The sequence below is a fragment of the Cygnus olor genome, chromosome 18 (genome assembly GCF_009769625.2).
Source record: "Cygnus olor isolate bCygOlo1 chromosome 18, bCygOlo1.pri.v2, whole genome shotgun sequence".
Lineage (NCBI taxonomy): Eukaryota > Metazoa > Chordata > Aves > Anseriformes > Anatidae > Cygnus > Cygnus olor.
This window is the reverse complement of record NC_049186.1, coordinates 5,545,726-5,559,363: the sequence shown is the minus strand read 5'-3', so window position 1 is coordinate 5,559,363 and position 13,638 is coordinate 5,545,726. Positions and strand designations below refer to the sequence as shown.

The following is a 13,638-nucleotide window of genomic DNA, read 5'->3' as shown; positions in this document are numbered from 1 at the left end:
ATTGGTGAGTCAGAGACGTGGATTAAGGCTGCAATACATCTTTATCCTTTCCCAGCAGTGGTGCACACAGAGCAGCACTTAGGCTAGCTTTGTGCAGAAACAGCTACTAGAGGTCAGCATACTTGCTGTGCTGGATTCTGTAGGTCCCTCGCATTAGACCATATCTTATCTAGTTGAAAAGGAACTGTTGCAAGAGCCTTATGGTTGGTAATATAAGAACCACTCCCTTCCTGGAAATTTGAGCTTTCAGAGGTAGGATTCTTGAATGGAAAAACCTGCAGGATTTTCAGACAGAAAGCAAATAACTTCTCCAATCTGGAGAACTAAAATTTTTGTTTAATATCAGTACGTGGAAGTCTAAGTCTTCCTTAAACAGTTTTCTAAAATGGCTTTTTCCATTAAAAGCTTGTGGCTTGCCCTTCTCAGGTAACCTGACGTTGTCCAGCGTCACCTTCATTAAAGTCTATGGTTACGCAGCTGCTTAGGTACAGCATAAATGTAGACTCCTGCCAAAATGTTTCTGTTTCACCTCCCCTGGACTCATGCTAAAATTGTGTGCTGTGAACTGGTCTGGGAGATGGAGCCAACTGAGATCCACCTTCCTTGTTCTTTTTTTTCCCAATGTGAGGCTCCCAGCTGGATCTATTTCCTCATCTTTTTAATACATGCTATGTGAGTACTAGAGTTGGCACAAAAAAAAACATCTAGGATGAGCACTTGGGAAATGGCATGGGTATCTTGACTTATGTTGAATTAGTGATTGTGTAATCAAAGCCTGGAAGAGTGGGAGGGGAGGTTTAGAGCAGTGACTGCACTGTAGTTGAAAAGGAGGTGTGTTTGAAATGTCTTTTGATAAATTTCTGCACCAGTGTTGCCCCTCTTTATTTTGTAGCACTCTAGTGCTAACAGCACATCTGCATTTGCTGTTTTCTGCAGCTTTGCAACATAATACTTCTAGGATGCTTTTTTTTTCTTCCTGAAGTTCTTCGTAGCACAGTTGTTTACCTTTTGGGCTATAAGAAATGTTCTTTCAACTCTTAAGATATCAGAGCACAAAGTCAGTGTTCATAGCAGCAGAAAATATGGCTGAGTTGCAGGTCTTTCTGCATTTCTCAGCCCACAGAGCAGAAAGGGAACTAGTGTCCTTCCATGGATGGGTGACTCACTGGCATGTTGTTGCCTCCAGTTCTTCCCTGTGATTTGGCTGTTCTGGTGCCAGGAAATTAGAAACCCACACACCCTGGTTTATGCCAAGCAGATTTGATTAGAGTGCCAGAGAATGCAGTTTTAGAGACCAGGCACCAGTGGTTTACATTTCTCCAGGGGAAAACCATGTCCCTCTGAATACTCTTTCCAGGTCTTTACTTGATTTTTTTGTTGTTGTGTTCTTTACTGGGGAGTGTGGCCTTTGTAGACAACAAACTGACACCTGATACTGCCTGTAATCCCTTGTGGTTGCCTAAGAAGCAGCATGTAAGTGAACCTTGAAGGGGACAAGAGGTTTTAATCCCACCTGGGGAGCAGTGTTATTCACAGAGTTGAGGTAAGATGCTTTAGTAGACCTCAGGAGATTGACACCCCACTGTGCCCAGGTCCAGCCAGCCGTTCCTATACTCCCTATTAATTTGGTTTTCTCTACACTCGGGATAACTTTCTACCCATTTGTAGGAATCAAAGTTCTAGTGTGCCCTCCCGTCCATGTCTCCAGCATAGCCTTTGGACTGCAAGCAGTCATTTTCTTCTGGAATGAGCCGAGCACATAGTATGTCCCTGTGGTGCTTTCTGTGGTCCTGTGCAATATGTCTGTACCGTTGTATATACTGGCCAAATAACCCATCTATCTGAAACTGAAGCATATAACCAGATGAGAGTGCTGTATTTGTCTGTCTCATTGAGATCTGGAAAGCAAATATTCTCCATTGACTACTGAGATGCTGAATCTTTGCTGAGTACAACCTGATAGTTGGCTGTCCTTTGGCCAGAGCCGAAGGAGCAGCTGAACATCTTTTCCTGCCTTGCAGCACTGCATGCACTGACTACACAAAAAGCCACAAGCACCTATTGCTTCTGCTGCTGAAACTTCTGACTTTTAGGTCAGCTTGTGGAAGGATGCATGGACTAAGAGTGAGTAGCCCTGTCCCTCTTCAGCAGCAGGATGCTTTGAGTTGCTGGGCTGGCAGTGCCTTGGCTCCCATTTTCCGAGTCAAGGCATCTGTGTTTTACGACCTTAGTTCTTTCAAATGTTCTTTATCTGTGCTGTGAATCTGATTAGGGGAAGATATTTACTTACTGTGAACCAGAACTTGGGTGTGCCCATGAAGATTAATCATGCTAACGGCCAGCTTCCTGAGCTCCCCACGTGGAGATCCTCTAGGTAATGAGCCAGCAAATCACAGGTCCAATTAGAAACTGCAGCCAGTGTCACTGCGTTGACTCATGTGAAAGTAAAGCTTAGAGCCTGGCAGAAATAACAGGATGCATAAAGCAGCTGGATGTATCCTGTGAGGACACACCTTGGCATTAGTTGTCCATCCACGCTTACCACTGTATAGCCAGTGGAAAGCTGTGCTAAGGACTTGGGAAACACAAGATCTTTTACACAGGAGCCTGGGGATATATGTACAAGTTCCAGGATTCCCTTGAATAATAATCCACGCTGCCCCTTTCTCTATGGAAATTATTTGATGGAAAGAGGCCGTGGAATTGGCCTTTCTGGTATCTGTTTGGAGAGGAAGTTTGAGGGCTGCTCAAGGGCATGGGTTATTTGCACTTCCTTACTGTATATATGCCTGAAGGGGTTTAAATCATCTCTTGCTTCATAATGATGTGGATTCTCAAACGGGCTGTGATGTGATGAAATAACTGACTAACGATGAATGTTTGTGTGCTCATGTTTGCCTGTGCTGGGTTTGTGAGGCTGAACAGGGTGCACGTAGCCTTGCTGCTGACTCAGTCTTCAGCCACGTATGGCTACGGTGGGTTAGCCGTAGACAGAGATGTCTTAATTCCAGTTCCTTACAAGCTAAGAGATGCTTTCCCCCATCAGTATAGTGTTGATAAATGGCTGTTTTCACACGTCTCAAACAAAAGAGCAAACGAACACCAAAACCTGAAAAGATACGGGTCAAAATGTTGTCTCAGTGGGAGTTAGTTCTGTTTCAAGGGAGCTTTGAATGGGTTGCTGAACATAGTCTTTAAGACTTTGTGACTTTGCAGAGTTCTAGCCCATGGTTCCTGAGTTTATATGAGCCTATAATTCCCCTTTCTGTAAATATGTTGTTTCTCTGTTTTTTTCTGGTCATCTGCAAAGACGAGAAGCCTACGGGATGTCTAGCCTGGAGCTAGGCTAAATTTTTCAGTCCTTTCTTTGCCTTACAAAGTCTGGTTTCTTTTTTTTGTTAATGTTTCTAGTGGTGTTGTGAATCTCTTAAGCCATTAATCAGCTTTCACCTTTTCTGGAAAGCCTCGTGTGCTGTCTATTATGAACACCTCTGTCTATTTGCTACTGTGTCTCCGGGTTCCTGAAACTCTAATTAAGTTAGAGGCTGTGCTGTCCAACCAGCAGCTGTAACCTACAACAAATGTCTGCCTTGTTGTCACGGAGCTCTAGTTTCCCTGCCTTTTTGTAGGGGCTCTGGCAAGCTTTCCTTCTTCCATAAAGGCACCCTCTTAGTAAATGCTAAAGGACACTTTTTGTTCACTGCTAGCAACTGCTGAAGACTTTAACCCTCAGCAACATCTTGATCAAGCAGAATGAGCGGTCGCCTGCCAGCTTTGCATCTCCAAAGGATGTTGTCCTTAGAGCTTTGCGTTTTTGCAGAAGAACTTGAAACCCTAGTAGCACTGAACATGTGCAGTGTTGGTTATCTGTAACCTCAGCTATCTGATGGGCTGTGCTGGGAGGCAGGAGAGCTGCTGTGTTCAAATGCCAGTGTCTGCCCTTTGGGTACTTCTGGGCTTTAGTCAAAGGAGCTGGACTCGAGTGTGCTGGAACTGCAGTTCAAGCAGCTTTTGTTCCCAGATGTATAATTGGAGAGCCACAAATGTGAGTGACTTGCTCGATACAACTTTTGTGCTGGTGTCAGGTCTTTTTTTTTTTCCAATACAGACTGTGACTCTGGAATGTGTTCTCTGTACAAATCACGATTGAAAACAATCCCAGCTGCTTCAATGTGACACAAAGCTCTGCTCCAAGATTTAGGTAGAAAACTGCCTGGGTTTCCCGTAACTGAGTGGCAAAGTAGCAAGCAAGAGGGGGACACAGCTGTTTCTCTTTATGCTGTTTTTGTAAACTCATCTTCACAGAGTGATCAGGTACTGTAATAGTATATCCCAACACAAACAGCTGTAGAAAGCTGGCTGTCTATACTGGTCTTCCCTCAGTGCTGCAGAACTAGTTGTTCTTTCTAGTAATAGTCTGACTCTGTAAGCAAAGATCAAAGTGCCTGTTAAGGAAATATTAACTTAAGGATGACATTTAGTTTCTTGAGGTTAACTGCTGTCAGTCTTGGAGAGGGTTGTTCACTTTGAACCATTTTGGTTCATGTCTTAAAAGGAATGAGGTCCAAACTGATTGCCTCCCAGAAAATGGCCATGAGCTGGGCTGCTCTAGATCGACCCCGTGATCCTCTGCATGCACAGTCTGATTCTCTCTGAGTGTCCTGTCACAAGCTTTGTCACACTCCAGGTTATCTGAGCTGCTCAGGGCAAGACTTGGAAGTGCATATGGAAGACCTGGAGTAGTGGAGAGCTTGGTATGTTGTGTGCAGTGCAGGGTAATAGAGGAAGACTCCACAAACATACGTTCCTCTGCAGATCCTTTGCCTTTGAGGATCTCAACATTTGCAGCTAGAGTGGGGACTGGTTTTGCACGTCCCAGCTCCCTTCTGGAGTGAAGAGACACCTTAAAACAAAGCGTGGGTGCGACACAGCCACAGTAGAAGGTAAACATCAATAAAGCAAGCATCCCATCATTTTGCCAATAACCTAACCTTTAGGTTAGTTGCTTGCTGCTCAGCACTTGGAAAATGCCACGAGTACCAGTTAACGTCATTCCTGTTGCCTTTACACACTGTAACTGATAGAGTCATACCAGCAAGGGCATAAAACAATTACGTTGCTTAGCTATCCTTCACTATTGCCAGAACTCATTCCTGGTTTGCTCTCCACAGCTTCTTTTTCAGAGAGAGTGCGCAACATGTCTCCAGATGAAATCAAAATCCCTCCTGAGCCTCCTGGCAGATGTTCTAACCACTTGCAGGTTGGTATAATGGTATAAGGCCTCTCTTACTTTATTTTTTTTAAAGGCTTATATTTCAGTAGCGAGGGGGTATTTGGGAACTCCTAGTGTTTTTCCACAAGTCAAAAATCCAGCATTAAAGTTGAATTCCTGGAACAGTGAGTTTATGTGTACACTGTTAATGCTTTAAATTTTATAGGAATTCCTAGTTTAGGAATCTCAAATTAGCTTAAAACTGTTTTCCACAGTCTGCGTCACTTATGCTTTAAAATGGCTCTCGATCCCACCAGTGATACAGAAGCAATGTTTACTGTGAAGGCTGGTATCTTCTTACCTCAGCAAATTAAGCTCTGTAGGAGAGACAAATGATTGTTTTTCTACACGAGTCTGAGAATCCCCTAACTGGAATAGTTGAGGCAACATTGATAAGATTCCTTCTCCACCTACGTATCACTAGATGATAAACATTTAGAGGGAATGCTAGTAACTTAGAGGCAGCAAAAGAAAACATGCATGTTTTCACTGGTACACGCCCAAATAATTGCAATAACCAACTTTTAATCAGTCTGGAACTTTGTCACAGTCTGCTTCCATGAACGTCTCGGCTCTGTCTTGTGATGTAAGACTATTTTTCATCAATTGGATATTAATTTACAAAAAATAAATGGTGCTAAGGACTTGATTCATACAAATCTGCAACTTGCAATATTACAAACTGAGCCTCTGGCTCTGAGTTTGGAGCAGAAATGATAGTGTCCTTTTGGAGTATTTCACGTACCCAGCTTGCAGCGTGCACAGAGGAGTTGGTGTGAGCATTTGTTGATGGCATGCTATTTAACACCTATCCAAACTGTGAGCTACTACGGGGCTGTTTGCCAACGCTGCCTCTTAACTGAATATCGAGGAATGTGTCATCTGCTCTAGAGCAAAAGAAATAAGCTTAAGCTACCTTCCATTGGCAGACTTTGACTTATGGTTTGAGAGGAATTCTGTAGGCTTCTATGTATAACAAAACTTATTCCCAGGAGAAGTGGAGGAGCACCTTCTGCTCTGTTTTCCCATCCCTGATGGAGGGCAAATGAAAGAGCTGTGGCTGCTGTTTTCTACCATTCCCCTGAGTTTAACTGCAGTTGTCTGCCTAGTAAAAGTACATGTAAAGAATCACTTCTGGAGTGCTCTATAAAGTAAGGTACTAATGTGATCTGGATGGTGAGTCATTCTGAATCACCATGCCACACTTTCTTCTCCTCCGCTTATTGTACCTGGGCACACCCATTCGCCCTTTTATGCTGTAGGAGGATTCTGTTGTTCTGACATCAGTGAATTCGTGTGTTAGATCTGAGGAATGCACAGAGCTTGAGAGAATAGGCAGAATAAAGCAGATTTTATTCCCCTTTGACAGCAGTTTACTATGTTAAATCAAAGGAGAGAACTTGTCCTCTGTTAGCGGGTCAAACCACATCTTAAAGCACTTTGAGTAAGGAGATGGGATTGTTCTTCAGATTCAAAACATTCTAGGCTTTTACTGCTGATACACCATTTTCTTCTGTTAGCTATTCGTCTAATAAACTGTATCTTAGCCAAGGGGAATATTCCTTGTTATAAAGGTGACCCAGTAGTTCCTCATCTGTGGACATTATGAATGTGAACCATGTTTCTACCTCCAGGAGAAGGTCACAAAAGGGGACATTATTCAATGATTTCAACTCCCCAAATTAACCTCCTTTTTGTAGTTGTTCCTTCAAACTTAATGGCATGTATATTGCATGTGAAGACTATGTGACTTCTTGCTAGTTTTGTGAGGACCTGATGAAAACTATCCCACAAAGCTTTTTTTAAAAAGTTGATGAAATAAGTTCTTTTATTCAGATGTCAGTGAACCCTTAGAAAATAGTTCTGTGTTTGAGTTGACTACCCATACAGAGGGATACAATAAGTGACTTAACTGGAAGCAACACAGGAAAACTGACTCACCTCTGGCATCTTGAAAGACTGAAGTCCTAGCCTTGGATCTTCTGTGAATCCTGCTAAAGTCTGTGTTCAGTCCGAAAGTTTCCACTTTGGCATCACCAGAGTAAAAAATACTCCTAAGGCCTTCTACCTTGCTGAAGATGGAGGAAAAAATAATCATTATCTTTAAATTGTTCAACCTTCTTGGTAGGTCGACTGCTTGTTTCCCACCTGAGTCAGTTGAGATCTTTCATATCGTAGGGGCTTTCATCATTCCTAAGAGTGATCATTCCTTTCATCATTCCTTTGCGTCATTCCTAAGAGTGTGTGGCTGCTGGCATTCACCACCAGCAATACCTGCTGATCGCATTGTCCGGTGGGCTGGCTTAGTTTTAGTTCTCCAGCAGAATGTGGCCCATCTGTCACCCAGGTGTAGCCGTGAGCCTTGACTTCTGCACACTGCAGCCCAGCTGCTAGTCTTCAGGTGTGTGGCAGACTGAAGGGAGGTGGGATGGTCACTGTATGTTGTGGGAGAACCCTTGTGGAATTCACCTGTCCCTCCTGGAGCAGGCTTCTGCTCCCCTTCTGAGGGCAAGGAGTGTGCACTGCTGCCTCAAATGCAAATCTTTAATCACTGGAGCCTTCAGAAAGTGCAAAGATCAATTGCTGTACCCATGCAGTGGTTCATGGAGAAGATGCTGTCAGACCTTAAAGCAGGAAGTGTCTGTACTAACCGATCTGCCTGGCCTTAGGGTAGAGGTGGAGTCCTTGCTCAGTGCGAGGTCACTGGTTCAGTTGTCTTGTTTCCACATGTATGCTTTGATAGTCGGCTGGAACACTCATCCTTTTTGTATTGTCTCACCCTGTAATCTTGCTCCCTTAGGATAAAATTCAAAAGCTGTATGAGAGGAAAATAAAAGAGGGCATGGATATGAACTACATCATTCAAAGGAAGAAGGAATTCCGCAACCCCAGGTGAGCTACCATCTTTTCCTGTGAGGCCAAAGCACCACACAGCAAAGTTCAAGAATTTTCCTCTTGGTTGGAGCAGTAGCAGGAACAAGATCCTGAGCAAGAAGTGCTATTGCTTGCAAAATTGAGAAGGGCATAATTTGACAGTAACCAAAATGGTAAAACTCTTCTTTGGTGCTCTATGAGGCAGCAACTAGGTTAGCATAAGTTAGGTATGTAAATGTACAGGCTTCAGATGAAGTATTTTAGAAATTTGTCTGCTCTGGGCGCTGGGAGATTGACCGGAAAGAAGTAGGAAATAATGTGGTTAATGGAATGCTACATCCATCACAGCAAGCACGGCAGCATAGGTGCTGATTTTATCCTTAGCGTAAAGAGGTGACAACCACTTTTTACTAACAAATCTGAAGCACTTCAGTTTAGAGGAGTGAGCGAGCTTCTGAGTAATTTCTGGTCTTTCCTTTGCAGCATCTATGAAAAGCTGATCCAGTTCTGTTCAATTGATGAACTTGGTACAAATTATCCAAAGGTGAGGTGCAATAATTTTGTCTGTCAAGGTGGAAGATGATATAGGGCTGTGAGCTCTTACATCTGGCTTTCTTTACCCTTCTTGTTTGGAGGTCCTGTAAGGAACTTTTGTCTGATCCTCTGTATTGAAGTGAACATTTTCACGTGGTATTGAGCCTCAGTGCCTCCAACTTCATTTTAATGACTCTGAATGAAAATTGCTGAAGTGTGTACTCCTGGGGGGAATAGAAGCTGAACAGCAGAAGAATGTGTATCTTATCCCAGCATCCTTTTAGTTTCAAGGCTGTTTATTCTTCTACAACAGTACGTGGACCCATAAAAGAAAATCTGATGTAATATTTGTGTCACTGGCATACAACAAATAATAAGTAATGAATATCATCAGTGAACAGCAATATATATAATATTTTGAGCTGGGGTTTGCATATATGTGGAAATAGACCTAATGTGATTTTTTTCATCTTTAGGATATGTTTGATCCTCATGGCTGGTCAGAGGATTCGTATTATGAGGCACTAGGTAATTCCAGGATTTTTTTTTCCTGTCCTAACTTAGCTCTTTGTGTTTTGTAGTTAATTAACTGCACTGGAGTCTTCACCTTCTTTATAAATGAAAAGTATCACATGCTGCTTTTTAACTACATCATTCTGGTTGGATGTGCCTCAATGTTATTGATGCTTCATCAGTCTGGAAAGCCCTTTCATTGAAATCAGTTCTTCAATGTTTTCATCTTAAATCATTAATTTAGTGCAATAATGCTTTTTTTGTACACAATTTGAAGTTTTTGATTGCTTGTTATGGGAAGCGTGTGAGCGAGATAGTTATGGCTTCTTACTGTTTTACTGTTTCACTGTTTCCAGTGTTTCTTGTAACTTCTGTTCTTTCTCAGCAAAAGCCCAGAAGATTGAGATGGACAAATTGGAGAAGGCCAAGAAGGAGCGCACAAAGGTAGCTATTCAAAACCAAAAGAGGACTGAGGTGCAGGGATTTTTTTGTTTCCCTGCTGAACTTCATTTTGTTCCTTTGCTGTTTTTTGTGAACTACATTCTGTACTAATAATTCCCATTTTCCCTAGTTCTTTCTTTTTGCATGTCTTTTTTCCTAGACTGAACAAATAAAGTTGTTTGCCCTTCCTTATAGGTCCATTTATCTAGGCTGTTTATCCCCCTATTTTTGTTGATGTTTTGTCAGTATTTTTAAGCCAGAGCTCATAAAATGGTATGCAGTAAGACAGATACAGGCAAGATACTTTATAAAGCACAGGTTTTTTGTCTTAATCTATGACATTTTGCCTGGTGACATAGCCTAGTATAGCTTGATTTCTTCACCATATCTCATCATGAGACAATATTTACTTTCTTTTCTCTTTGATACTGCCTTCTTGCTTCTAATTTCCAGAAATGTTGGGCATATTTTAACTTTAACTGGCAGTGTCTGGGCTTGTCACAAAATGTATGTTCTTCTGTATCTCCCCAAAAAAAGAACACAGAGGAGCTTTATATTCCTGTCCTGTAGTGGTGTTGCCTTTTAGCTAGTGGCTGGCATTAGAGAACTGTCTAAAATCAGAGACTGCCTTCTAACCTTGCAGAACGCTCCTCCAATATTCAGTATGTGAAGGTATTTTTTTCTTGCAGTGCATGCTGTATCTTGCTACTTGTTTTGTTTTTTTGCACAGCAACCCAGGTATCTGATTCTTTCTGTGCCCGTATCTGCAGTTTTGAAAATATGAGATTGCATGCTGTTGTAGGTCGTGTTGCTAGGTTTCCTGCTATGATGCAGTCGCAGTAAATCATACAGGTAGAGGCTTGTTCTGCATGTTCCTTAAAGAAAAAAGCACAGGGGTTTCTAACTATAAATATACATACTTTAATACCAGGATTTCTCCTTTCTGAGTTGTTAAATTTCTATGCTTATGCCAGTTAACAAACGTTGTCATACCTGACTTAAGATCTGGGATACAGGGATCCTCAATGATCATGACTTCAGCACACTTTGACCTCAGGACTGCATCTTACTTCCTGCGTGGCAGTGAGCTCTGAGACCAGTGTTTCATGTGGCACTAAAGCTGGTCTTTAAAAACGGAGAGGTGTTGTGGGTTTAAAAAAGAAACACAAACCTATAATATATTAACACTTCATTTTTATCTTCTCCCCTTTCTCTTATTTTTTGTCTCCCTTCCCAGATTGAGTTTGTGACTGGGACTAAGAAGGGTACAACAACAAGTGCTGCCTCTACAACAACCACAACAGCCAGTACCACGGTGGGAGGTAAAGACAAGTTGTAACTGTACTTATTAAGCTGTAGTAAGGCTGGGGTTAATGCTTCCTGGGAACCCTGAAAGCTGCTTGTCGACTGTGTGTATAATACAAGACAATATTCCTTCCAGGGACTAATGGACTAACTTTCCTCTTGCCCCTATATCCCATGGCTGTCCTTCTGCAGTGAAAGCCTGGGGATGGGTTAGATGGTAAGGTTTATTAGTGGGTCAAGAAATCCGCTGATGTCTGGACTGTCAGAGTCAACTGTCTCCCGTTTTGCTGGAGTTCATGTGTACAGTCTTACTTTGACCCTTGAGGTATAAAGTCACCTATCTTCCACAACATTTACTGACAGTGTATGCTGACATTAATGTGAGGGAAAGCTGTCGAGCAAAGTAGTGATGCTTTAAGAGTTGACAAGACAGGCTGTTATGAAAGGATTGGTGTGACCTTTAACACAATGCTAATCCTTGTTTGCTTGATCCAACTCACAGATGCACAGAAGAGGAAGAGCAAATGGGACTCAGCCATCCCTGTAACAACGATAGCTCAGCCCACCATCCTCACCACTACTGCAACGCTGCCAGGCGTTGTCACAGTGACAACAAGTGCGAGTGGATCCAAAACTACGGTCATATCAGCTGTTGGCACCATTGTGAAAAAGGCAAAGCAATGACTAGCATGCTGGGCCTGGATTTTCAGACTGATTGTCATTGAAGCTATTGTTCTCGAAAGGGAGGGGTAGCTTTTGCCTTTGGTAAAAGATGACAAGATTCTTTGAAACAGGCCACAGTTCCCATTTGAAAGAATGGGGGCAGGAGCAGGCATGCCAGCTGTGTGCCCACAGGAATGGACCTCTGCCGAAAATGCCTCTGTCTTTTCTTGCTGCAGGAAGAACCAGTCTATGTGTTGTGCTTGGAGGAAGGTTGTATGGAAAGTCAGCTTGTAAAAGTTAGCTTATTAAATTACTGCATTAGGTTCTTATCCTACTTGCGAGTCTGGTGTAAAAAAAAAAAAGTGGTGATGGAATATCATATTACCCTTGTGTATTCCAGGTCATCCTCAAAGGCTGCTGCTCGTGATACGTACCTCCCTCACATGCACTAATTCAGTTTCAAGGGAAGTAGAGCAGAGACAATTGGTCAGTGTCCCTCTTCAAATGTGTAGCAGAGACTTAAGGATCAATCTACATCTCTGAATGTAGGCTCACTCTTTGTTGTAGTACTGACATCTATCTGTACCTGTGTGCATATCTGTGTAGATCTTAGTGATCATGTGTTAAATAGCTGAAATACTGAGGTAACTACTGAAATTGTCACGTTACCATCTATCGGGATGGAGATTTCTATGCAGAAGCCGTAAGCTGTAGAGGTTTGATTTGTGAACTCATTTGTAAAGACCTGTGCAGAAAACTGTTCCATTGCCATGGAATGAGATTGGACAGCAGATAATCAGAGAGTACCTGAACTTGACTGTGACATTGTCTTTGTAGTAGTGTTGTACCCTGAAGTGCACACATGGCACTGCTTGCTCCACTGTTGTGAAAAAGTATTTTCAGTTGAAATTTTTATTGTATAAATCTTCTTACTTGTGTTGCAAAAAGTTATTATAAAAATGGAAAGTCTTTAAAAAAAAAAAGTGTCATTCATGTGTTTGCATTTCTCATCTCGGTGATGGAGAATAAATTATCCATTTGTTACACCTTAGGTTACAGATAGCATTAGGCAAGTATGTCACGATTCCATGAGAGATGGGATGGTGTCACACTACTGATTTTTTTTTGAAATATCAAACACTGGAGGAAAAAAATGGGGCATTAAAATTATTTTAATTGGAGATACTTTTATTATAGAGGATGTCCTGAAATAGCTGGTAACTCAGCTGCTCTTAATGGTATTTTTTCACATCTGCTCCAGCACCTTAAACTTCAAGTTACCTTCAAGCACTAGCAGCTGTGTTTTTCCTTAAAACCTTTATCTCCAGAGGCCAGTCACCTAAAGAGGAGCTCAGCAGCAAATGAAGCATTTTGTTTGCTGTTTTGAGGTAAGTGGGATAGATAACTTGAATGGTTCCGTCTGTTTATAGAAAAAGTTGCTAATGTGGATTTATTTTCTTTGCAGTGGTCACTCCATATTATTTTAATAAGTCTTTAATTCTTATACCATGACTTTTCAGATTTGGTAGTTCTACAGTTTTCTACTGTTTTAAGTTAATTTGAAGTTAAATTCCTACTTAAAGCCTTTTTTTTTTCCTAATGCATAAGCGGTGATAGAAGATAAGGTTGCTACATCAGTAGAAGTGTAAGGTTCTTAGGATTCGATGTTGCTTTTTCAGGTTTTTATATACCTTATGTCACTCCTGATTTAAATCTTGCGTTTATGGAGACTTAAATAAGAGTCTTCTCTCTTGGGACTTAGAGTACTCTACAGAGGCTGGCATTTTCCACCTCAGGTGTTGAAGGTGTTTCTTCCTTTGTCTTGAGGAGAGTTCATAGTTTTTGGGCCTTTCTTTTAAAGGCCAAGGATTTACTTTTGGTGGGAAATACAAGCCACCAGATAGCTTTGCAGCCTTGTAAAGTCTTCTGTCTAGAATATCTTGTACAATTCCAGCCTATTTAAAACCTGTATGGTTTAAACATTTTAAAGTTTTGCTGAACAGCATGTGGATGAAGATACAGCAGTAAAAAAAAAA

At 41.8% G+C, this 13,638-nt stretch overlaps 1 protein-coding gene across 2 annotated transcripts in view; it reads left to right on the top strand.

The window, feature by feature from the left end:
- LOC121056782 (SAP30 binding protein) overlaps window positions 1-12,645 on the top strand; it is a 31,494-nt gene extending 18,849 nt beyond the window's left edge. For both annotated transcript variants that reach the window (XM_040530075.1, XM_040530073.1), the window contains 7 exons: window positions 5,172-5,260; window positions 8,073-8,164; window positions 8,630-8,690; window positions 9,157-9,208; window positions 9,579-9,637; window positions 10,872-10,956; window positions 11,442-12,645. In XM_040530075.1, the coding sequence (XP_040386009.1) occupies window positions 5,172-5,260; window positions 8,073-8,164; window positions 8,630-8,690; window positions 9,157-9,208; window positions 9,579-9,637; window positions 10,872-10,956; window positions 11,442-11,623 (620 nt within the window). In that variant the 3' untranslated portion in view covers window positions 11,624-12,645. The remainder of the gene's footprint in view (window positions 1-5,171; window positions 5,261-8,072; window positions 8,165-8,629; window positions 8,691-9,156; window positions 9,209-9,578; window positions 9,638-10,871; window positions 10,957-11,441) is intronic.
- Window positions 12,646-13,638: the final 993 nt, after the last annotated feature.